Genomic DNA, 21,212 nt, shown 5'->3' on the forward strand with positions numbered 1-21,212 from the left:
ATGGAGCATCGCTGTTAAAGCAGGAATGAAGCCGTGGTCCCTACCCTGCATTTTTTTCCCATCCGATGGCTTCTTCCATGCTGTACCCGGTGGTCTGCCAAGCCCTTTGCATCCCTCCGGCCAGCAGAGACTGCAGGAGCGCAGCCAGCGGCCCTGCCAGCGGGGATTCACCAAACTCCAGCACCAGTGCTCTCGTCCCGCGGCCCCTGGATACTCAACCAGGGCCTTTCCTTTTGTCACCGCCGCTTCGGGAGAGAAAGGCCCTTCCATCAGCCCCATAACCTCTTTTTAAAACCCAATTACCGGGCTCGCGGGCTGGGGGGAACCCTCTGCTGCGGGCGAGGAGGGAGCGGGGCGCCCGCCCCCGGCTGCCGGCGCAGGCTCGGTGGCGGCGGGCGCGGCTCGGGGCGGATCCGTACGGCTCGGAACAGCACGGAATAACACGGCACGGCTCGGGATGGAGGCGGCGTGGCCGGAGCTGGAGGCTGCTGCCCGGGAGCGGCGGCGGGAGCTGTCTCTGCCGGGCGCGGCGGTGTCGGAGCGGGTGGCGGCGGGCGGCGGGCGGCTGCCGGCGGCGCTGCTGGGGCTGCCGCTGCTGCAGTCGCTGGAGCTGAGCGGCTGCGCGGCGCTGCGGGAGCTGGGCCCGGGGCTGGCGGCCGCCCTGCCCGCCCTGCACACGCTGGTGCTGCGCTGCAACGCGCTGGGCCCCGCCGGGCTGGGCCCGGGGCTGGGCGGGCAGCTGCCGGCCCTCCGCCTGCTCGACCTCTCCGGGAACGGCCTGGAGGAGCTGCCCGCCGAGCTGGGCGGCGCGGAGGGCTGCGGGGAGCAGCAGCAGCAGCAACAACCCGCAGCCTTCCCGCAGCTCCGCAGCCTCAACCTGAGCGGTAACCGGCTGCGGGAGCTGGGCCCGGGGCTGGCCCGAGCCGCGCCTCAGCTCCAGGCGCTGCTGCTCTCGGGCAACCGCCTGCGGGCCCTGCCCGGCCGCCTGCTGCCGCCCGCCGCCGCCTTCCCCCTCCTCAGCCGCCTCGAGGCCGCCGACAACGAGGTGGAGGAGCTGGGCGCTGACATCGCCGCTCTGCCGGCCCTCAAGGTGCGGGCAGCTCGGTCCCCAGTCCTCTCCAGTACCCCCCCAGTACCTCCCAGTATCCCCCGTCACCCCGCTGACTGTGCCGTCTCTTGCAGAGCCTGGACCTGGCCAACAACCGGCTGACGGAGCTGCCCGCCGCGCTGGCCGACTGCCCCAGGCTGAAGGAGGCCAACTTCAGGGGCAACCAGCTGAGGGACAAGCGGCTGGAGAAGATGGTCAACGGCTGCCAGACCAAGGCCATCCTGGACTACCTGCGGGCCGGCGGCCGCGGCAAGGGCAAGGGCGAGAACGCCAGGGAGGAGGCCAGGAAGAAGAAAAGGGAGAAGCAGCAGAAAAAGGACGGCGGGGAAGGGGAGCAGGACGAGCTGGAGGCCGTCAGCAAGCTGCTGGTGAAGGTGCTGCACGTCTCTGAAAATCCCACGCCGCTGGTTGTCAAAGTCAGCCCGGGCGTCAGAGACGTCCGGCCCTTCATCATGTGCTGCGTGCTGAAAGGAGTAAACCTGAACCCGGGCAATGCCCTGAAGAGGTTCCTGACCGTGCAGGTAGCTGCCAGGGCCTCCTTATTCTCATTTATGAGGGGAAAGTTGTCAGCAGTGCTGAAAGGAGACAGTTTGTGGCCTGGCAGGCTGCTCACGGGTCCTTCGGGTGGCAGATGCGAGTGCTGGGCGCTTGCTTTCCCATCTCAAAGTGGGAAACATCTCGTGTGCTCTGCTTCACTCTCCTTACGCTTCGGTTGTAATTTGGGTGAAATTATTCTGCAGGTGAGGAGGAACACTGGGCTTAGTCCAAAAGGGTAAACAAAACGTGCAGACCGCAGAGCTTTTAAGTGCTGTACGAGGACGCGCCCAGACGCCATGCAAATTAGGGTTGCTCAGTTGGAAATGCTGCAAACATTCAATAGAGGAGAACGCTGAGCCTAGGAGGGGTAAATCGCATTGGTATCTTTCTTGTATTTTGATTGCATTCTTTGTGTTTTAGACTAAACTGCACGAAGACATCTGTGAAAAGCGGACAGCAGCCACCATTGCCACCCATGACTTGCAGTTGGTCAAAGGTCCCCTGACATACGATGTTCAGCCTCCTGGTGAGCTGAAGGTAGGGGGCAGTGCCAACTGTGGATCTTTCCCTGTTTTTTCTTTTTTTTCTTCCATTTTCTGGAACTTTTAGAGTGGAAGGAACTTTCTTGTTACCCCATAGATGCAAGGAAAAAAAAATAACTCCAGGAATTTTGAAGCTAATGTTCTTGCCATCCTGCTGTCATGAGCCTTGCTTGAGCAAGCCTTGCACAGCTGCCTGGTGGTACTCCAGGACCAGTTATAAGCCCATCTGTCCAGGGACTTAAAACAGTGAGGGAAGCAGGCATAGGCTTTTTTTCCTCTACAAACATTCTTATGTAGCTTAACGTGTGCCTTTGCTTAGGGTGGTTGAGGTACTGGTGTTTCACTGTTGATCCTTTCTCCTATGTTGTGGTGTTTCCATCTTAATGTTCCCTGGAGGTCTCGTATGTGTTAGGATGTGCCTGGAGTGTCAGACAGCAGAGCAGGTGCTCATTCATTGAGTGTGCCTCGATCAGCAGCAGCTTTCCAGGTAACCTAATTAAAATAATTCAGGTTTTGTTGGTTTACCCAGGCTTGGGTTATTTATGTTGCTGCTTTCAAAGAAAAAAAAGAAAAGATTGCAGTACATTTGCGTGTCAGACTCTTAGGCTGTACTTGCAATCCAGCACACCAAAATGTTACTTCAAATTTGTGATCCTTATTTATTTAGGCCCTTTGATATCCTGCCTCCAAAAGCAGTGTCGCTGTAAGACTGACCTGTTAGGGTGTTCTGATTTTGGGGTTGACCCAAAGTTTCCATTGCATTCTGCTGTCTAGACTTGTGTGTAGCTGCTCTGTGCACGTTAACTAGAAAGTGCATTTCCAGCCTGAATAAGTTGTTAAGAACGATGGCACATCTTCAATAACAAAAACCCTCCCTGTGTATGAAATCTAGCCAAAACTTGGACATATTTTTTGTTGTTATTGCTGATACCCTCTACAAGAGAAAATCCTGTTGCAAAGAGGCACAGGATTTACTGAAACTTCATTTTAAGTAACGCTACGCCCCAGGTTAGGGTGAGAAGCCATTTATCTCCATTGTCTGGGCTGTTTGGTCTAATGTGCTGCGTGATCAAATAGAAAATACCTTCAATCCGCAGAGGCTTTGAGTAATGGTGTGAAATGTATGAACTTGTTGCTGGACAGTCTGAATGGTAACAAAATCTGGTGAACAGTCTTCAGTACTGGAAAAGAACTGGGATTCATGCCTGGCCTTTGGTTTTCTTTTATCAAGTAGCAGAAATGAAGAAGTACTGGCGGCAAATATTTTGCAATATGATTGGAAGTGCAACTCCTGCTCCAAAAAATGGAACACGCATTAAGGAATTGCATTTTGTAGCTGCCTTAACAAATTAAAGTATACAATAGAACTGCACCAGAAAGGCTGGGAAAGCTATTAAGGAGAATAGCGATGTGTGTGAGCACCTGAGAATTTGCTGTTGCTTAATTCCATGCAACATGTAGAAATACAAAATAGATTGTAAGAAATTCTACATGATGCATGGTTTTAATTTTCATCCTGCTTACAAGGGAGTTTTAATAATCCTGGTGTCTGAGTCACTCATAAAAATAAATGTTTCTTTTTTCTTGTATGGTGTAGATAACGCCCCTGGGTCGAAAGGAGATCAAGGCAAAGGATCTTCTCCGTCAGCTGCAGCTAGAAGCAGAGGAGCAGAGGAAACAGAAGAAGCGTCAGAACGTTTCTGGGTTGCACAAGTCAGTATTTTGCTGTTTTTCTTCATGTCAATTTTGGCAACTCATTCTTGCATGGAAAAACAGCACTGAAAGAAATGTGCTCAAAGGTATTACGAAGTACATTCTGTAATGGTGATTGGGCTAACAAACTCAGCGTGAGCTTGCAGGAGGTGGTATGAAAAACACTGAGCTGAATCTTTGCTTGCAGAGTAACCCAGAGTAAAATGATGGTGATGAGTGACTTCCATTATTTTTAGTTATATCAAGAGTAAATTCTTGTCATATTTATCACCTTTAAGAGTAGTTCTTGTACTTAAAACAGCAAGTCGAAGGGTACCAAAGAGAAATGAAGTTTGTCATGCGTGTTCAGTAACTGAAGCGAATCAGAGGTGCTGCCAATCTGCGTGTAAGAGCAGACGAGCTGTGAAGCAGAGTATCACGCTGCCCTGTTCTGTTTACTGCTCATGTAGAGATCACCACCCATACCCATCAGTCACGCAGCTTGGAGAAATTTGCCAAGTACAAAATGGAGGGCTGTGTACCACCATAGTAAGTAAGAGGGAGAATTAAATAAGTAAGCTGTCTGGAAGAATCAGACGATGGACTCTGATACTCCTGCTCAAGCACTGGGATCTCTGAAGGCGCTAGAAGCCTGTCTGACTACTTTAACAGTGTGGATATGAAGATGTGAGTTATTTCGTGGTTCTAGCCCATCAGTTCCTGTAGCTAGTGGCTTCCGTGTTATTAGCTGCATCACCGTGACATCACCTTGCTGAATTTTAGTGCTCTGACTTCTGTTTTTGTCATGTGGTAGATCAGGAGCACACTAATTCATTTTTGTCACCGTTTTCTGGTGCTTTGTCCAGCTGCTGTTTCAGTTATTTTTTGATTGTCCCTTTCTTTTTTTTGGCAGGTATCTCCAGTTACTGGATGGCAAAGATAACTACCCGTGTCTTGTGGATGCTGAAGGTGTTGTGATTTCTTTCCCACCAATAACCAACAGTGAGAAAACAAAGGTACTAGCTGCTAGTGGAAATAGGTTAATCAGAATTAAACAGCCTTTCTTTCTCCTGAGAGAGAGAAACTTGTGATTGTGTTCCAAACACAAATCTCCAAAGCCCTACTCTTCTCCGCTAGACTATTGGATTGCAATGAATCTCAGTTATGTTTTTACCTTTGTAAATTTGTAAACCTCTAGCAAGCTGTTCCAAAGGCAGCAGCCTCCTTTTGCAGAGGAGGCTTTATTGAATGGCCAAGACAAGAGTGGGAATACAGTTTTTGACTTGTAAAGAAAGGCAGTGCTTTGCTTGTGGTTGAACTGAATGAAAGCCTTTAATTCTGTTTTTCTACTGAAATATTGCCAAGTGGCTGTGGGTGAGTCTGTGTGCTCTGATTCATTACTCACTTTACCTATGATACTCCTACAGATTAGAAAAACCACCCATGATCTGTTTCTGGAAGTGACAAGTGATACCAGCTTACAGATATGCAAAGATGTCATGGACACTCTAATTCTGGTAAGTAATTCAGTAAAATAATCCTGTCTGTTCTTGGTGTGCTTCTCAGCAAAATGTTTAATTGCTCATGTGTAGAAGAATACAGAAGCTGTGGGGTTTTTTTTGAGGGAGAGAAATTGGTGTTTTTTTCTTTCTTCCCCTCCCTCTCCTTCCATTCTTGCTGTATCTCAAAAGGTCTTTGTGTTATGAGTAAGAGGCAGACCTCAAAACTCACCAGGGTAAATAATGTTGTGCTACTACAGTGCAAAATACATGGTTTGACTTTCAACACCTTCTCCATGTTAGAGAGCTCATGCCTTCAGCTGCTACCAGTACATTCTTCTAGGGAGGTTTCTCACCTCAGCATGCCCGACAATTAGTTTGGTTGGTCCTCTCATTATTACAGAATTACCTTTCAGATCCTTTATTAACAGTTGGACAATCTCACTAAATGCTCCTCAACATCTTTCTTTAATTAAAGCTTTCTTATAAAAATGGTAGGACTTGGTATAGGGCAAGTACAGGATAGTGTGCTGTTGAATATTTTGCAAGATAAATATATTTTTTCTTGTCCAATTAACGTAATGAACTGTTAGTGAAGGTTAGCATAATGGATGCAAGGGAGTAGCAGAGACAATTTCAAAGGCACTGAAAGCAAATGTGTTAGTGGTGATCCTACCGCAGGCTCTTGGTGCTTCAGATCCTCTGCTTTGACAAAGCCCAACTTCTCTGTTAAGTGTTAAAAATTAACTATTCAGGAGGAGCAGGACCTCACAGAGAAAACAGCAGTGATAGCTGAAAGAGCTTTTGATGCTTCCTGAAAGATTCTAACCCGCTGTAGAATGTTTTCATGCAAATATTCCTCTAGAGGCCGGCCAGATTCACATCATGGAAAACAACTTGAGTTGCTCCAAGGGCTTAGCTGCAGAATTAACCTTGCTTTCTGTGTTTCGCTTGTAACAGAAAATAGCAGAACTGAACAAATTCACCTTGGAAAATAAGGAAGAAGGCTCAGGCTCAGATAACGAACCCGATGCTCTTTGTGGACCAGTGAATGTGAACCCCGGCCAAAATACACAGCAGAGTTTTCCGTTGGTAGTGGAGCAGGTTCGAGTGGTGGACACGGACGGGAACCTGAAAGTACTTTATCCTTCAAAAACTGACCTAACCACAGTTTCTTCTCTTCTGACTGTAATACGCTAGCAGCTGTCAAAGCTAAGAAAATTGTTTTTTTTTTTTTCCATATTCAATAATGCAACTTGCACGCAGTGAGATTGTTTGTTTTAAAGAAAAGATGGAGTGTGTCCTGCCTGGGTGTGTAAAAACTTAAAAGTTTGATCAAGTCGTGGTAAGGAGTGTTGCATTCTCTCAGCCTTAATAGGAAGTCATCAGTTTTCTGACTAGGTGGAGACAAGATCATCATCAAATGCAAACAGAAAAGTAGTGAACGTATTCAAGTCAGAATGTACAAACGTGTAAGGAGAATCATTACAACATCATAGCGGTTTGTAAAATGAACACAGTCGTATTTCTCTGCAAGGTAAATATTTCTTCCCGGTATGTTTCACCTGGATTATTTTAGTCGCTGAACTGAGAAGTCCAGTAGGTGACAGCACTGACACTGAGTTACGTTCTGCATGCCAGTTCTGAAGACAGGATGCAGAAGTACTTAGCTAACATCTCATTTTGCATAGTTTTATATCTGGAGTAACCATGAAACTGAAAATTCTGCCTATTTTAAAAATCTTCAACCTAACCACTGCCAGAACTTGAGCAATGAGTTTTACTCTGATGTTTTTTTTCCGTGTTAACACATTTAACACAGCTTTCATTTTTAAGTAAAGTCAGTTAACGACTGCAGGGGCTTGTGTTCCCCAGGGTGTTTTAGAGCCATAATCCAGCCATGTGGAAGTACCAGTCATGGTGAATTTGTTGTGCACTCATCAACTTAGCTGTTGGTCAAGATCTGAATTTGTTCTTGCTTATGAACTTCAGTTCTGTTCAGAGGGCCAATACTGGCTTACAGTGACACCACTAAAGCTCCCCGCCTCCCCAGAAGGTAAGTGTTTTTGCCTGGAGTGATGCTGGTGGAGCACTCAGGCACGCTCCAGTGTGGAGAGTGCTGAGGACTCCTTCCAAAATACACGTAGTTCTTCTAAATTTTGCAGCCTCTGGGTGATTTTTACATCCTGGCTGCTAACTATGAATGTAGAGCTGTCCATAAACTAGGGTGACCCGTGGATATACTTTATTTCCCCATTAGAAACAATGTAGAGCTCTAACAAAACTTCCAGATACTGTGTCAAATATGTCAACGTGTTGCATATTGAATGGAAAATAAAACGGTTCTTGCAGTCACTGTCACTTGTTTGGGCATTGCTGAGTTTTCCAGTCATGTAACTGTACAAACTTGGCACAGTGGAAACTTTTTCAAGCTACTTGTATCTGAGCAGTCCTAAGTAGTACTTCACAATTCCCTGTGAAATAGAATAATTCTACAGACCAGTGATTTACTAATGCTGTTTAATCGGTTTCAGCAATTAGAAAACAACTGAATTCCACAGAACTTGAATCAAGTAAAATAAGTTTAATTTGCTATCAAATCATCACCAGAAAACAAATGAACAGAAGCCTGAAGTTGGCGACATGTTGAGACTTAACCCCTAGGGCTATTTCGCAGGCATTAAGAGAAGCTACCTTGCAGGACTCTTCCTCCTACCCTTAGAATTGGTAGGTGATGAAGTAACCGTGTCGATGTTGTAGAGAGATGGGACCCTGACACCTTTTTGTTTCAGCATCTGATGAAATTCTATCCGCTCATTAATTATCTTCTGAAAATCAAAGACATGTAAAGGGGTAGAAAAGCACTGGGTGTACAGCAGTGCTGTAGTGCTCTCTTACCAGTTCCCCGTGGGCTCCTGAGAGAGAATTCCAGCGAGCTACGTACCTGCATTGCCTCCAGCACCTCCTCATCAGTGAGTTCTGCCTGGGGAGGCTTGTTGCCTGCTGTACCGAACGTAGCCTGAATTATTTTGCTTCGAAATCTTTCAAACTTTTGATAAAAGAGGAAAGAAAAGAGGTGCGTTAAGCCTTTATATGATTCTTTGGCACTTGCATGGAGTTGACTAGGACAGAGACCACATTGTCAGAAAAAGTACGAGTTGATGATGAAATGGGAAGTCTGTGCGTGTGAAACTGGGCGGGTTTACTGGGCTTCACTGCACATACTGTGCTAATGATGTGTTTCTGGATGGACCCAGACCCTTTTTGGGCTGCTGTGCTCATTGTGGCAACCTTGAGTGAGGCCCAGAGTGAACATGCCTGCAGGAAATGGCTTTAAGGTGGTATCTATTACTTCGTGTCAGGAAGATACTAGAAATCTGGTGACAGAACTGCTGTGAATTCAAAACTGTTTTTTGAGGGCTTCTAGTATTTGAGGCTAGTGTGCTTTGTCATTGAAATATGGGCTGCGTGCTAGAAAGAAGGCAAAATGGGCTGATTTTCTTTCTCCTTCAGCCCTGTAGCTGCAAAGGAAAATCAGCCCTGGGAGCAAAGGATTTTAGTGCCCCAGTGAGCCTCCTGCTGTGCTTCTGCCTGGGAATGTTTCTAAGCTTTCAGACTCTGCTTGAAATGGTTGAAGCATCTCTTACCAGGGAGGTAGGAATCTGAAGTGAAAGAGGCTGTATTTACCCTGCTGGTGAGGCACTCGAGTGCCACTCTAGTTTGCAGCTCTGTGTGCTGCAGTGTTTCAGCTTGGCTCTGCATCTCTTCCTGGGCACGCTGCTGCTTGTGGATCTGGTATCGACTGGTCAGCGCCTCTGCCTCTAGCTGGCTGACTGCACCCTGCAGCTCACTGATCAGCTTGTTCTGCTCAGCCAGTTTGGATTCCTGTTCTGTGACAACCTGAGGAGATACATAAATCAAGCCATTACAGTGAGGAAGAAAGTGAGCAGACTTGGCCACATCTCCCCAGTATCTGGGTCAAATGCTTCTTGTATTTCCTGGACAGTCTACAGACACAATCTTGTCAGTACAGCTAACTATTACTACTTGGGGTTTTCTCCAAAACCACAGTATTGAGTACTTGAATAGCTAAAAGGGGCAAGTTTGCTATTGGGAAAAAAATTGAGTGGTAAAACAAACTCAAGAAGTCAGATTTTCAAAATAACTTCACTGTGTGGGTTTTTTCATGGGGCAAATGCACTCTTCCAAGCCTAAAACAAGCACAGTGAAGCAGATGACACTAGAGTTTTCCATAAAAGCATGTTGGGCTTGCACCAGGTTCACCTGTCGAAGACTGCAGTTCTCCTTCTCTGTTGTCACTATCATTTCTTCATGTTTCCATTCTTCTCTCAGACTGCAAAACTTAAGGGAAAATATTTTACACTTTAGTTTTGTAGTTCACTAATCAACTCCTGTCTCATTAGGAAGGGAAATGTTTCATAAAAACTGAATTCCTGCTGCCAGCTCTCCTGATTGTGGCCACTCGGCTCTGTAGTACCTTGGCAGACATGGCCTGTAGCTGACTTTCTCGCTCTCTGAGCTCCTTTTCAAGCCTTTCATTTTCAGATTCAGTTTTCCGAAGCTGGGATTCTTGGATCTCCAGTTGTCGTTGCAAGGAACACATGACACCTGTAAAGTTGGAGTACTACTGTAAGCAAACAGAATTCCTGCCAGAGACCTCATGGAGTCTTTTTAAGGTAAGCAGAAGCAGAGCTGTTGTTGCCATCCACATACAGACTGTGGGTGAAGTTAATGTACATGCATTTCATAGTACTTTGCTGTGATATATAGTAAACTTAAGTCAATTCACTGTGAGGGAGAAGCAATTCTGAGGACTAACAGAGCCAGTAACACAAGCACAGGGGCTTGCCAGATGGCTGAAACACTAGCAAGCACCCCAGAATACCAGTCAGGCCTTTCTGCACAATTTTCTTGTACTTCTAAGGGGAGAGCGAAAGTGGTTTCAAAATACATGGCATTTCTGACTCACTCTGTAAGCAACAATTGAAAGCAGGTGGTTTCACCCTCATGAGAAACTAACCTAGATCTGTTTTCTAGGTAAGAGAAACAGAACTGCAAGAAGATAACCTTGGTCTCTAGTAGTCTGTTCTGGGGATGCCTTCTCCCATGGTACCTGTGGCTAGGTCGTAGTCATCGCGTGCATTTTTCAGTTCTGCACAGAGTTCTTCGTTGGCATCCTGGAACGCAATGAGCCGGGCAATCAGTGTCTCCTCTCCTTCTGCCTGCTCCAGAAAGAGCCCTGGAGCGCTGGTGTCACTGAGTGCTTCTTCAGCGGCCTCTTCGGTGGCTTCTTCGGCGGCTTCTTCAGCGGCCTCTTCGGCAGCTTCTTTGGTGGCTTCTTCGGGGGGTTCTTCGGCGGCTTCTTCGGCAGCTTCTTCAGCGGCTTCTTCGGCAGCTTCTTCATTTGAGCTGTCTTGTTCCATTTCTGCGTACTGTAAAGAAGAAATAAGGACTTAAGAAGCTGTGCTAAAGCCTTGTGTGGAGAGAGGGAGTTTCAGAACTGGGGCTGAAGCCCTGTGCTCTCCGCCCTGCTGGGATGATGAGCCCCAACGGGGGGAGTACAGATCGCATCCCCACGTCCCGGGGGTCTCGCTGGCACAGTGGCTTTTCCAAACATCCCTGCCTGTCCTCCATTCCTGCCTGCAGGACGTTTGTGCTTGAAGAGCAGCCTGCCTCCCTGCCACCCACAGCGGAGGACAGCTTGGCAGGGAGCAGCCTCAGCACCCTGACAGTTACCAGCTCCGCGTCTCCGCTGCCCTTGAGCAGCTCCAGCTCCTTCTTCAGGCTTTCTGTTTCCTTCAGCAGACCGGAGATCACCTCGTCCTTCTGCGCGCACTCCGCCTTGTACTTGGAGAGCTGCTCGACCTCCTCACTCAGCGCTGCCAGGCTCTGTTCCTAGGGAACACGGCGCCATAACACAGCCAGGCCGTCCGAGGGGATGGACAGGGGTGGAAGGAGATGGAAGGGGATAAATGGGGATGGACGGGGATGGAAGGAAGGGGCAGCGGCCGGGCTCCCCCTCACCTTTTCACCGACGGTGCTCACACACCACAGGTCGCCCCCGCGGGGGTCGGGGCCGGGCCCTACCCCTACACTCGTCGCCCTCCTGTCCCGCTCCATCGTGGGGGCTCCGGGGGAGCCCGGGGCGTCGCGGCAGCCACCTGCGGGGACAGCGGGGCTCAGGCGGCGGCCCCGGGGGGCTCCCAACGGCCCGGGGGGGGGGGATTCGGGCCGCCCCTACCGGGCGGGGTCGGCGACGTCGCCCTGTGGCTGGTGCCGGGACAGCGGGCGAGGGGCAGCCGGGGGGAGGGGGCCCACTCCTCTCCCCACGGCCAGGGGGGCTCCGCGGCCGCGTCCCGGCAGTGTGGGGAGCCCCTCGGGGAACCCATCGGGGAACCCATCGGGGATCCGGGCCCGGCTTCGGCCGCCCCCTCCCCGCCGTGCCCGGCACCGCCTTCCGCTTCCGCGGCCGGAGCCGCCGCCATGGGGCGGAGGAAGAAGACGCTGCACGACTACGCCGCCGAGTTCTCGGAGCTGGCCGTCAAGCGGCAACGGCCGGAGAGAGGCGGCGGCGGCGGCGGGGGGGAGGCGGCCGAGTCGCTGTGGTGCTCGTCCTGCCAGCTGCCGCTGCGGGTGCGCCGCGACCGCATCCTCGAGCACCTCGCCTCCGGCCGCCACTACCGCAACCGCCGCCTGGCCCGGCAGCGCGCCCCGCTGCTGCTGTGAGAGGGGGGGACACGGGGGGGATATGGGGGGACATGGGGGGACCGGGGAGGGGCGGGGGGCTCTGCTCCGAGCTGCCCTGGGGACGGGTCCCTTCGTGATCCGAGTCAGAGGGGGGCGAGGGAGGGCGCAGGGCGAGTCCCTTCACCTGCCCCGTTACTTCTCCTCTCACCCCTTTACCTGTCTCCTAACATGCCCTCTTCTCCCCTCACGTTCCCCTCTACCTGTCCCCTCACCTGCTCCTCCACTTGTCCCCTGACCTCTCCCCTCACCTGTCCTCTCACCTACTCCCTTTCTTCTCCCCTTTACCTGTCCCCTTTACTTGTCCCATTTACCTGTCCCTTTCTCCTCTCACCTCTCCCCTCACCTGCCCCTTTACCTTCCCCTTTACCTCTCCCCTCACCTTCCCCTTTCCCTGCCCTCTCCCCTCTCCCCTCACCTGCCCCCTTTTCCCCATCCAGCTCCGCAGGCCCTGACCTCAGCCTGCCGCTGCAGCTCGACGCCCCATCCCTGCTCGCCCAGCCGCCCCTCGTCCTCGCCGCCACCACCGCCGGGGGCTCCTCGCTGCTCCCCGGTGCCATCGGATCCACCACGGCCCCAGACCAAGCCCCGTCCACCTCAGCCTTCACCGCCTTACGTGTGAGGATCGCACCCGCGCCCGCTGAGAGGAGCAGCCGGAGCCCGGCCGTGCCCCAGGCCCGTGACGGCGCGGTGCTGGGACGCTGTGGTGCTGGTGGCCTCGGCCTCGCCCTCTTTGGCACAGAGCTCGGCGATAACGCCTTGTTCCAAAGCTTAGTGGAAGAAAACGGCTGCTGCTTGCTGTACGTCGTGGAGGACCGGCTGCACGAGGTGGAACGTGCCTTCAGCGCCGAGTTCCTGGCCGGCACGCGGGTGCTGCGGCAGCAGGACGCCGACATCGTGCTCAACGACCAGCGGTACCAGCCACTTCTCAAATGAGTGTTTTAAATGCCATTGCAAAACTGAAAGGCAGACTTTTTTTAAAAAAGATGGGCTTGATATTAGAAATTTAAAAAATGAAAATAAGCTAAGATGTACCCATCACTTCAACAGCTCTGCGTCGTAAATGGTTTTAGGTTTCACTGCGTGTTCTAACCAGCAGAATGCAAGTAGTCTTGGAGACACTTGAAAAGCTTTCCCCTTCAAGGTGCAGGTTCATTGTACAGGTTTTCATTTTAGCTAAGGGATGGTGTACTTTAACAACAGTTTTTTGAGAAAACCTAATGCGGTTACTGACCTTGAATTAAGAGATCAGGTTAAAACTCTCATTACTGTACTGCTGTCACTTCTGAGCATCAGTGCCCTACAGTCTGCATCCCTCCTAGTGGGTACTGAGTTCCTTCTGTAACATAATATGCTCTTCCAGAGTGATGTGGTTTTATGCCTGTTTAAAATTCATCCTCAGAAGTTAAAGCTAGCATAAAAACAGCTGTAGTTGGAAGGAGGCACTGACTGATCCTCTAAATGTTGTCTTCACTGAAGAACTTTCTTCTGACTTTTGCAGAGTTTCTGGAGTCATCGTTTGTTCACCGCCTGAAGAAGCTTCTGAGGTTGTGATAGATGCTCTGCGAGCTGGTAAGAGGAGCTGCTGCGAACTCAGCTTTTATCTGTGGTGGTAACGCACACTGAAGGAGGCCTTGTGTGCTTGCTAAATGCTTGCAGAATGCAAAGTTTATCTTTTGATGTAAGATTTAAAGGAAATCAGCCAAACTTTCTGCTTGTGATGGCTGTTTAAGAGAGCTCAGTGTCTGGATCAGGGCTGTAGAGCTCCTGTTTCCATTCTCAGCTGCAGACTCCATACCGTTGCTGCAAAGCTCAGCAAAACTGGGAGGATCTTTACATTTGCCTTACTTGTCTGTCTCCTCCACTCCTAATTTCATAGCAACTGCAGCAGCTCCTTAATTAAAATTTAAAAAAAAAAGTAAAAATTACTGCTTTCTCATTTCAGCAGTTGTGCAAACTAATTTTGCAGTTGAAGAGAAGTCAGCCTACTAACTGCTACCTCCTGCACTCACACTGATAGCTTGAACACCAATGGGGTCTGTACTATACCTTTCTCACCCAGAAAGCCCCGTCCTAGAAATACAGCTGGGAATCAAAAGAAAGCTGCTTATCTCAACAGCCGTGCTTCTTGTGGCTTGTAACTAGCTAATAAAGTGATCGCAGCTGGCAGCAAAAAGGAAATTATTGGCATCAACAGATAGGAAGCACTGGATTCATGAAACGGATTTTCTAGAATGTAACAGTAACAACATGTACAATATTTCGAGATGAAAATGTGTAGTGCTGACTGTTCTGCCTTTAATTCTGTGTTCTGTGACCTTTTGCACAGGAAAAGGTGTATTTTGTGAGAGGCTTCCCAGTTTTGACAGGCAGACAGCAGAGACGTGCTTTGATGAAGCCACCAGATGTGGAAGACCATTGGTTTGTGGATTCTACAAGTAAGACCTGATTTTTCTTTAGGATTTGTACTCATTAAGAAGCTCATGTCTGAAAGTAGCATTGATTTCTCAAGCTGTCCTTTATTCGTCCTCAGATACATTTAGTTTTGCTGCTGCCTATTGAGCATTGCTTATTATCTGAGAGTTAATTGGCTTGGATTAATTCTTCATGCTTAATGGAGATAAAATCTTAGCTGTCATGAGATTAAAATAAAAGCTAGTGGAATGATAGTCAAACAGCAAAGCTTTCAAGGCATGAAAGCTCGATTTTAGTTTTTAGAATAGACAATGGTAATTGGGGGTCCAGATTTCATCAGTCCCTTCAAGGTTTTGGAAATGCTACAGCTCGTGTTTGAGCTTCAGAGGAGGAAACATTCTGGTGACGCTGTGCCATTCTCTGAGACAACTCCTTGCTCCGTGGTTTTAGGGAAAACAGGATCTTCTTTTGTAGTTTTTTATGCACATACACTCACCAGGTCAGGCAGATCTGTGGTTTTATTAAACATACAGCTACTGAGATCTGTTTGTTATTGCTCTGTTGGAAAGCATTTGGTTTACAACCCTGTTCAACGTAGGAACGCTGTGGCATTAAGCTTTGCTCATGAAGTAGACTTCTTCATGAAACTTCTGAGGGTGTCCTTTCTTCCTGTTTGACAGATCTGCTGCACTACACTAGAAATAACACGGGAAGAAGGCATTAGCTGTGATCTTCACAATAGCGCAGAAAAACTCTTTCAAAGTTTGAATGTGCCTTTGTAATACCGAAAACTGATCTCTTTTTGTAACTTTTTCCAATTTTCACTGATTTGTTAATTAGATCTCTAACTGTACTGACTTGAAGAACGTTGATCCCGTAAAACTGAAGTACCCGTGCTAGCAAATAACCATGAAAGTTTAGAGTAACTCTTAAGAGAAGAACCTTTCAGCAACCTTTTCAGTTCCTTTTAGAGCACCATCTTCAGGGAGACATTGAGCTCATCCATTACTTCAACTTGCCACTCGCAGCAAACTCCAAGGCTGTGAAGCCTCTGGTTGGTGTTAGAATTATTGGCCTATCTGGTGGAAATAGACCTATTAATCTTGATAAAGTGATATTTCCACTTGTGACTTTACATCTGGACCCTTAAGATTAAGTAATTGAAAGAGAAGGAAAGTAGATTAATTTCAATTAATTTCTGCACTGTTAAACTTATGGGATTCACGGAGCTCTGCTACGAGGCAGGAATGCTGCTTTAAACTTATGCTCAGGATTTAACACCCTCTGGTGAGTGTGGATGTGGGTTGTTAGTAAACAACTATGATTGCCTGGTGCTTCTCTCAAGAGCAGTTAATCTCATTGCAAACAAAACTTACTTGGAGAGAGACACATATTATGTATATATATGCTAATAAATATATATTAGTATATTACATATACTAATGTGTAATTACACAAAATGCTTGCCCTAACATTTGCCTTTTCCATTTGAGTGCTACGTGTGCAGGTCTGTCCCCCAGCCATAAGGTTGAATCTGAACTGAGGTTTTGGTCAACACTCAACTGAATTTAAACCTGTAAGTAGGGCTCTGAGAAGAACTGTAGGTAACTTGCTGGACTTGTGGAGGGCTTTCAGTCCCCAGAATTTAATTTCTTCCATAAAACTGTTAGCTTAAGTCTCCCAAAGTACAGACATGAGGCTCGTTTGCCAGAAGCAGAATTAATACATACTGAGGGGCTGAAATTAGAAAGCGGGGTGTCACCCTGCCAGTCTGGTGAGGTTCAGGCGTTGCACGCTCACCGCTGTCTGCGTTCAAGTCGGCCTCTTGCACCACGCTGGCAGAGGGGCCCAGCGACCTTGCTGTGCCCCAGCAGTGTTCCACATTGCTTGTTCCCCTCTGCAGACGTTTCGACCCCGCGCTGCAGTTCCTCTGCAAGAAGGTGCGTGGCTGCCAGGCCCTGGGGAGGATCCACCGGATAGCGACGACCAGCAGCGTGTACCCGGCAGCTTCCCTGGGCTTCCTCAAAACGTCAGGTACTGCGCGGCTCGTTCATCTGACAGGGCTGGAAACGGGTCTTGTCCTGTGTGCTGCCGGAAGGTTCCTTAGGTCTGTGTGGCTGTAAGGTGCGTGTCTCTTTCTCTGGAAGAGTATTTTCTTTACTAGAATTGATTTCAGCTGCATACTGCTATTTGCCCTTAGTATTGGCTTCTGGGATGTAGGTGGCTTTAATATGAATCCCAGTGCAGTTCAGAAATGTACATTAGCCATGGGTTTTCAGTGTGAAGGCCTTAATGCCCAGTTTTGCTTCTTCCAGGTGGAATTTTTTATAATGCTGCTGTGCACGATATAGATATTGTCAGTTTGTTGTTGGGGGAGAGTGCACCAGACACGATATTTTCACTGGGGCATGCGTTCTGCACAGGTAAGAGCAAATATTTTGATAGTTTATTGTGTACCTCTGGGCTTCTCAGTTACTTCAGTACTAAAATTAGGAAGAACTGTTACAAGAGCAAGGTAGCCATGCCGTGATTGTTCCATGATAGAACTGCCACAAAAATAGTCAGTGAAGTAGGAAGCAAGTTCCTAAAAAAAAAATCATTTTAGACAGAATATTTGCCAACTGTTTCAGAATTGTCTCTTTCCCACTGATGTGAAATAGTTGCCGTAGAACCGTTGCTGAACTTTGATGGTTTGCCACTTGAAAACAAGAATACAGAAAATAATCAGCAAAGCCTTACGGTTACACAAACGTTATCGCAGTATTCTCAGATCTCTGCTTGAATTTTTCTCCAGTGCTTTCCTGCTGAGCTCAACACAGTTAAAAATGTCAATTTATGCTGGATTGACCAACACTCCCTGGGTTACCAGACAAATTTAAATTAACTTCCAGTTTTTAAATGGAAATTTAAAGCTTTAATTAATGTCAGCCGCTGCCAACATTGGCTTGCTGCTGTCAGGAGGTAAGGTATGCAATGCTGTCATCTGTGAAGTGCAGCAAGCAAAATGCCCCGGAGAGGAATTTATACAATCTGCCTCTTTCTAGCAAAGTGCTGAAAGTTGCTTATTCTTGGTACTGATAAGTTGCAAAAGCAAATGCGTTTGGAGGAAGAAGTGAAGTCAGCTGCAGGGAAAGCCGTGGGCTTGGATAGTGGAGTCCTGGCAGTTTTCCTCCAGAAGTGACGGTGAAGGTAAACCAGCTGGTGTATGCTCCCAAAAGCACTTTGCTGTCTCCTCGCTTCCTGTTTGAAAGTATTCTGAACACCTCTTAAAGGAAGAAAATCGCTGTGTCGTAGTAGTGTTTGCTGTTCTGGTGTGAGTGAGTGCCTTTTTTGTCACTCAGATATGGCCTGCTTGAAGGACGCAGACACTGTAGCAGTCAGCATGAAATTTCCTAGCGGAGCAATTGTTACTTTGGACATCAGTCAGCACTGCACTAAAAGCTGTGATCAGAGACTAGAGGTGCGTTCTTGCTTTTAAGATACGTCTGTCGTGACGCCAAAGGCTAGAACAAGTTTTCCCTGTGTATGTTTGCCTGGAGCAGCATGTGCCGTGCCCCGTGCATACACCCGCAGACCCGTGTCACAGAACACCTCTGTACCTCAGCAGCTGCTTGTGTTTGGTTAACTTACAGTCTGCTTTCTCTTTTGGTACCCAGATTCTGCCTCCTGTACGTTATTCTGCTGGGGTTATTAGCTGCACGCGGTCATGCTAGAGCAGGAATTGATGTCAGCTCTCGAGGCTGCGGTGTTGTTCTGTATCTTGTCGTTGTCTTCCCAGGGTGTGTCTAGGACTGCAGCAAGGGCTAAAGCCTTGCAAGTATAAAAGACATTAAAGGGGTAGAGAAGTGTAATATCAGAGGCATTATCACATGTCAAATCCAAAAATCAGCAGCTGCTTTTTACTTGGTCATGCAAACCTGCACTTTTGTACGCTAGCCAGGTTTAAGATCAAGCGGACAGTGAGTTGAAAAGCTCGTTCTTCTAACTTTTTGCTTTCTCTGCAGGTTCACGGTTCTCAAGGAACGTTACGGGTAGATAACCAGAATCCCCTGGGGATTACAGAGCACGGAACTTCTGTGTCCATATGTACACAGACCCAAGCTGATCGTTACAGGGAGGCACACCGGGGGCTCTTTCGACACTTTCTGAGAACCCTGAAAGGTAAGATGAAAGCTTGCATTATTGGCTAATATTGCTTTGGATTCACTTTGAGTGAAAACTTCACTGGGAAGTTGTTCCAGTAGCAACTGCAATTTGGTGTTTGTGTCTGAAATCCCCAGAAAAAAATATGCGTAGATGTGAAAATCAGGAGTGAGATTCATCATGGTTAGGTTTAATCCAGCATTGTGCAGTGGTCAGAGAGCTCCCTGTAAGCAAACCCAGGCTTTTGCATGCAGGCCTGCTGTCCTGACAGCGGCAGGAGGAGGTGGCAGCTCGATGGATGAGCGAACAGCAATTCTTGTTTCAGAGACTGAAACTGAACGGGTCGGCTGCATTATAGGGGTGTGCTGCTGCAGTACAGGGGCTTTTCTCACTTCTGAGTCAGTGAGACGAGTGAGGGAAGGAGTGTTGATCTGAAAACTTGTGTTCCAAGAATAAATGGAAGTGGGGAGGAAACGCTGTGTGGGACCTTAATGTCTTTTACGAGGGAAGCAGCCGTTTGCAATAGCGTGGGAGAGCCTCATCCAAAATCCTGCTTGTCCTTATGGAATGAAACAGTTCCGTTCTGTTGACCTCAGCGACAAAAATACAGGATTTGAGTCTCAGGAACAGGAAAGAGGGGGATGAATTTTTCCGTTCTGTCCCTGCAGGCAAAGAGCCTCCCGCTATAACCAAAGAGCAGTTCCTCTGGGCTGTCCAGGTGGCTGCAGCCGCCGAGCAGTCCTGGAGAAACGGATCCGCTGTTGACCTGCGTAACGAAGCAATGGATTCGGCTGTGGTCAAGACTGAGATAATGTGACTCACGCTGCTGATTTATGAGGTGAAGGATAACTTTTAAGCTGCGCTACGGTGAAGTCTTTTCACCTGGTGATGTCTTCACTGTCACCTTAGACTTGCATTTCCACTGGAAATGCCCAGAGCACAGAAGCGTATTCAAACTAGAAGTGCTTAGCGCTGCTGCGGATGCCTTGTAGCACATCCAGTGCTCCTCAGGACATGGTGAGGGGCCATAAACTGCCCGCTGCCACAGTGGGCACTGAGCTCTGGCAGCTTTGTGGCAGCTTTTTGTGCAGGCGATGCCGTGCTCACAAGGGAGGGAGAGCACCCGGCTGGGCCGTGCGCTTCCTATCGGTGTGTGCTGGAGTGTGACTGCTGTGCTGAGCTCAGCCCCGGGCCTTGTATTTATTGTTTTGTTTGTTGCTTTTACCAGGTATTCTAAATCTATGCTATAGATTGCAAATGCCTAGCTGAGAAGTTAGGGTCTAACTTTCTTGGGGGATAGTGGAGAGAAGTGAAAAAAATGGGGAGGGAAACCTCCAACAGTGCTGATTTAAGAGAGGTGAGAAACTTCGTAGTAAGGTTGTAAACTAAGACTATTTCGTAGAGAAGCAACACACTGGGCATTTTGATAATAAGCACTGTGTTATTTAAAGAAAAAAAAAATCTGAATGCAATCTGTGAATTGTGCAGGGACCCTGTACAACAGCTGTGACTGAGACGTGTCCATTGCATGGGTTCCTCAGCGCCTGCTGCAAGGCAGGGGAGCTGGCTGGAGGCTTTTGTTTTCTGTGCCTAAGTGCAAGCACATACGTTAATATTTTAGTAGCAAAAATTAACTAATAATCACTTTCTTTGAGTGCATGAAGGGCACTCTGCATATCTTAAAGATATTTTTTTACAGTCTAGAAGACTGGGAATATACAGCACAGAAAAGGATAGTGCCTTCAACAAGAGGCAAGTCTGCTTTTAAACCAGGTTATTTCTACCTTTTTACTCTGTTTTACTGTTGAGCTTGTTGCTGGTGTATAGATTTGGCTGCTGTTTATTTCTCACATGTCGGTTTTCAAAACCTTTTGAAAGTTTTTTTATTGTATTAAAATAACAGTTTTGCCTTGAGTGTTTATAGACATCCCTCCTTGGAAGATTCTTTAGTTAATTGATTTCCGATTCCAATATATGCAGTATATATTACTAAAACTAGAGCGATGACAGTTACAACTAAAGACAACTCTCTTGTGGAAATTGTTTTTAATGGTGTAATTTTTCGAACTTGGAAAAGCGATGTCTTAATGATAAAGATTGTTACTAATTTCGTGCTCTCTTTTCTAGTCATTTACTGGGAGGGGGGAACGACCTACACCCACAACGAAGCAGACATTTACCTCTTTCAATCGCAACTTATTAACAGCAAGGGTGGTATTCTCATTTTGGTGGTGTTTTAAGGCAGGCCCTGTGCAGATGTGATCGTTCTGAGACATTTGCTTCCTTTTGGGGAGCGTTAGGAGTGGAAAGCAGCATGGCTGAGAGAGCTCTGCAAAGCAGGGTAAGGCTGCGGCCATCCACAGAGCAAGCTGCTGTCCTGCTGCCTGGGGGAGCAAATGGCCTTTCCATGGCACTCTTGCCTTGCCAGGTGTTCTTGTTCTTTGTTCTTGTTCTTGTGTCTTTGTAGCTTTATGGTTGTTTGATGAAGCAAGAAAAAATTCAGGCCCTTAA

General features: G+C 48.0%; 3 protein-coding genes across 5 annotated transcripts; 2 read left to right on the forward strand and 1 right to left on the reverse strand.

Annotated features, from left to right (window-relative positions):
* The first annotated feature begins 389 nt into the window (after positions 1 to 389).
* LRRC47 (leucine rich repeat containing 47) lies at positions 390 to 7,739 on the forward strand. Its single transcript, XM_068658738.1, has 7 exons — positions 390 to 1,090; positions 1,183 to 1,629; positions 2,066 to 2,182; positions 3,785 to 3,900; positions 4,793 to 4,895; positions 5,307 to 5,396; positions 6,339 to 7,739. The coding sequence occupies exons 1-7, from the start codon at positions 458 to 460 to the stop codon at positions 6,576 to 6,578; spliced, it is 1,746 nt and encodes a 581-aa protein (XP_068514839.1). The 5' UTR covers positions 390 to 457; the 3' UTR covers positions 6,579 to 7,739.
* Positions 7,740 to 7,881: 142 nt separating this feature from the next.
* On the reverse strand, positions 7,882 to 11,800 carry CCDC27 (coiled-coil domain containing 27). 3 transcript variants are annotated; one of them, XM_068658743.1, is made up of 9 exons: positions 11,641 to 11,800; positions 11,424 to 11,560; positions 11,136 to 11,288; positions 10,513 to 10,831; positions 9,877 to 10,007; positions 9,663 to 9,740; positions 9,066 to 9,278; positions 8,323 to 8,427; positions 7,882 to 8,206 (listed from the first exon to the last, which is right to left on the reverse strand). In XM_068658743.1, exons 1-9 carry the CDS (start codon positions 11,798 to 11,800, stop codon positions 8,069 to 8,071), a joined length of 1,434 nt encoding a protein of 477 aa, XP_068514844.1. In that variant the 3' UTR covers positions 7,882 to 8,068. The 3 variants fall into 3 exon arrangements, with proteins under 3 accessions (XP_068514844.1, XP_068514843.1, XP_068514842.1); XM_068658742.1 differs by having other exon boundaries at positions 7,882 to 8,203; positions 11,136 to 11,294; XM_068658741.1 differs by having other exon boundaries at positions 11,136 to 11,294.
* Positions 11,801 to 11,836: 36 nt separating this feature from the next.
* On the forward strand, positions 11,837 to 20,811 carry LOC137843459 (myo-inositol 2-dehydrogenase-like). The gene is made up of 9 exons (XM_068658739.1): positions 11,837 to 12,121; positions 12,584 to 13,057; positions 13,645 to 13,715; positions 14,473 to 14,581; positions 16,462 to 16,592; positions 16,874 to 16,981; positions 17,900 to 18,018; positions 18,563 to 18,719; positions 19,370 to 20,811. The coding sequence occupies exons 1-9, from the start codon at positions 11,883 to 11,885 to the stop codon at positions 19,516 to 19,518; spliced, it is 1,557 nt and encodes a 518-aa protein (XP_068514840.1). The 5' UTR covers positions 11,837 to 11,882; the 3' UTR covers positions 19,519 to 20,811.
* The last annotated feature ends 401 nt before the right edge of the window (positions 20,812 to 21,212 follow it).

This window comes from Anas acuta, chromosome 22, assembly GCF_963932015.1.
Source record: "Anas acuta chromosome 22, bAnaAcu1.1, whole genome shotgun sequence".
NCBI lineage: Eukaryota > Metazoa > Chordata > Aves > Anseriformes > Anatidae > Anas > Anas acuta.

Bases quoted from the DNA above. Each gene is read 5' to 3' on its own strand.
- LOC137843459 (XM_068658739.1), top strand. From the start codon at position 11,883: ATGGGGCGGAGGAAGAAGACGCTGCACGACTACGCCGCCGAGTTCTCG. The intron at 13,058-13,644 runs GTACCAGCCACT...TGACTTTTGCAG, and splicing joins ATCGTGCTCAACGACCAGCG to AGTTTCTGGAGTCATCGTTT. The intron at 14,582-16,461 runs GTAAGACCTGAT...TCCCCTCTGCAG, and splicing joins TTGGTTTGTGGATTCTACAA to ACGTTTCGACCCCGCGCTGC.
- LRRC47 (XM_068658738.1), top strand. From the start codon at position 458: ATGGAGGCGGCGTGGCCGGAGCTGGAGGCTGCTGCCCGGGAGCGGCGG. The intron at 4,896-5,306 runs GTACTAGCTGCT...ATACTCCTACAG, and splicing joins CCAACAGTGAGAAAACAAAG to ATTAGAAAAACCACCCATGA. The intron at 5,397-6,338 runs GTAAGTAATTCA...CGCTTGTAACAG, and splicing joins TCATGGACACTCTAATTCTG to AAAATAGCAGAACTGAACAA.
- CCDC27 (XM_068658741.1), bottom strand. From the start codon at position 11,800: ATGGGTTCCCCGATGGGTTCCCCGAGGGGCTCCCCACACTGCCGGGAC. The intron at 10,832-11,135 runs GTAACTGTCAGG...TCTTCTTTACAG, and splicing joins GCAGCGGAGACGCGGAGCTG to TACGCAGAAATGGAACAAGA. The intron at 9,741-9,876 runs GTACTACAGAGC...TTTTCCCTTAAG, and splicing joins TACAGGCCATGTCTGCCAAG to TTTTGCAGTCTGAGAGAAGA.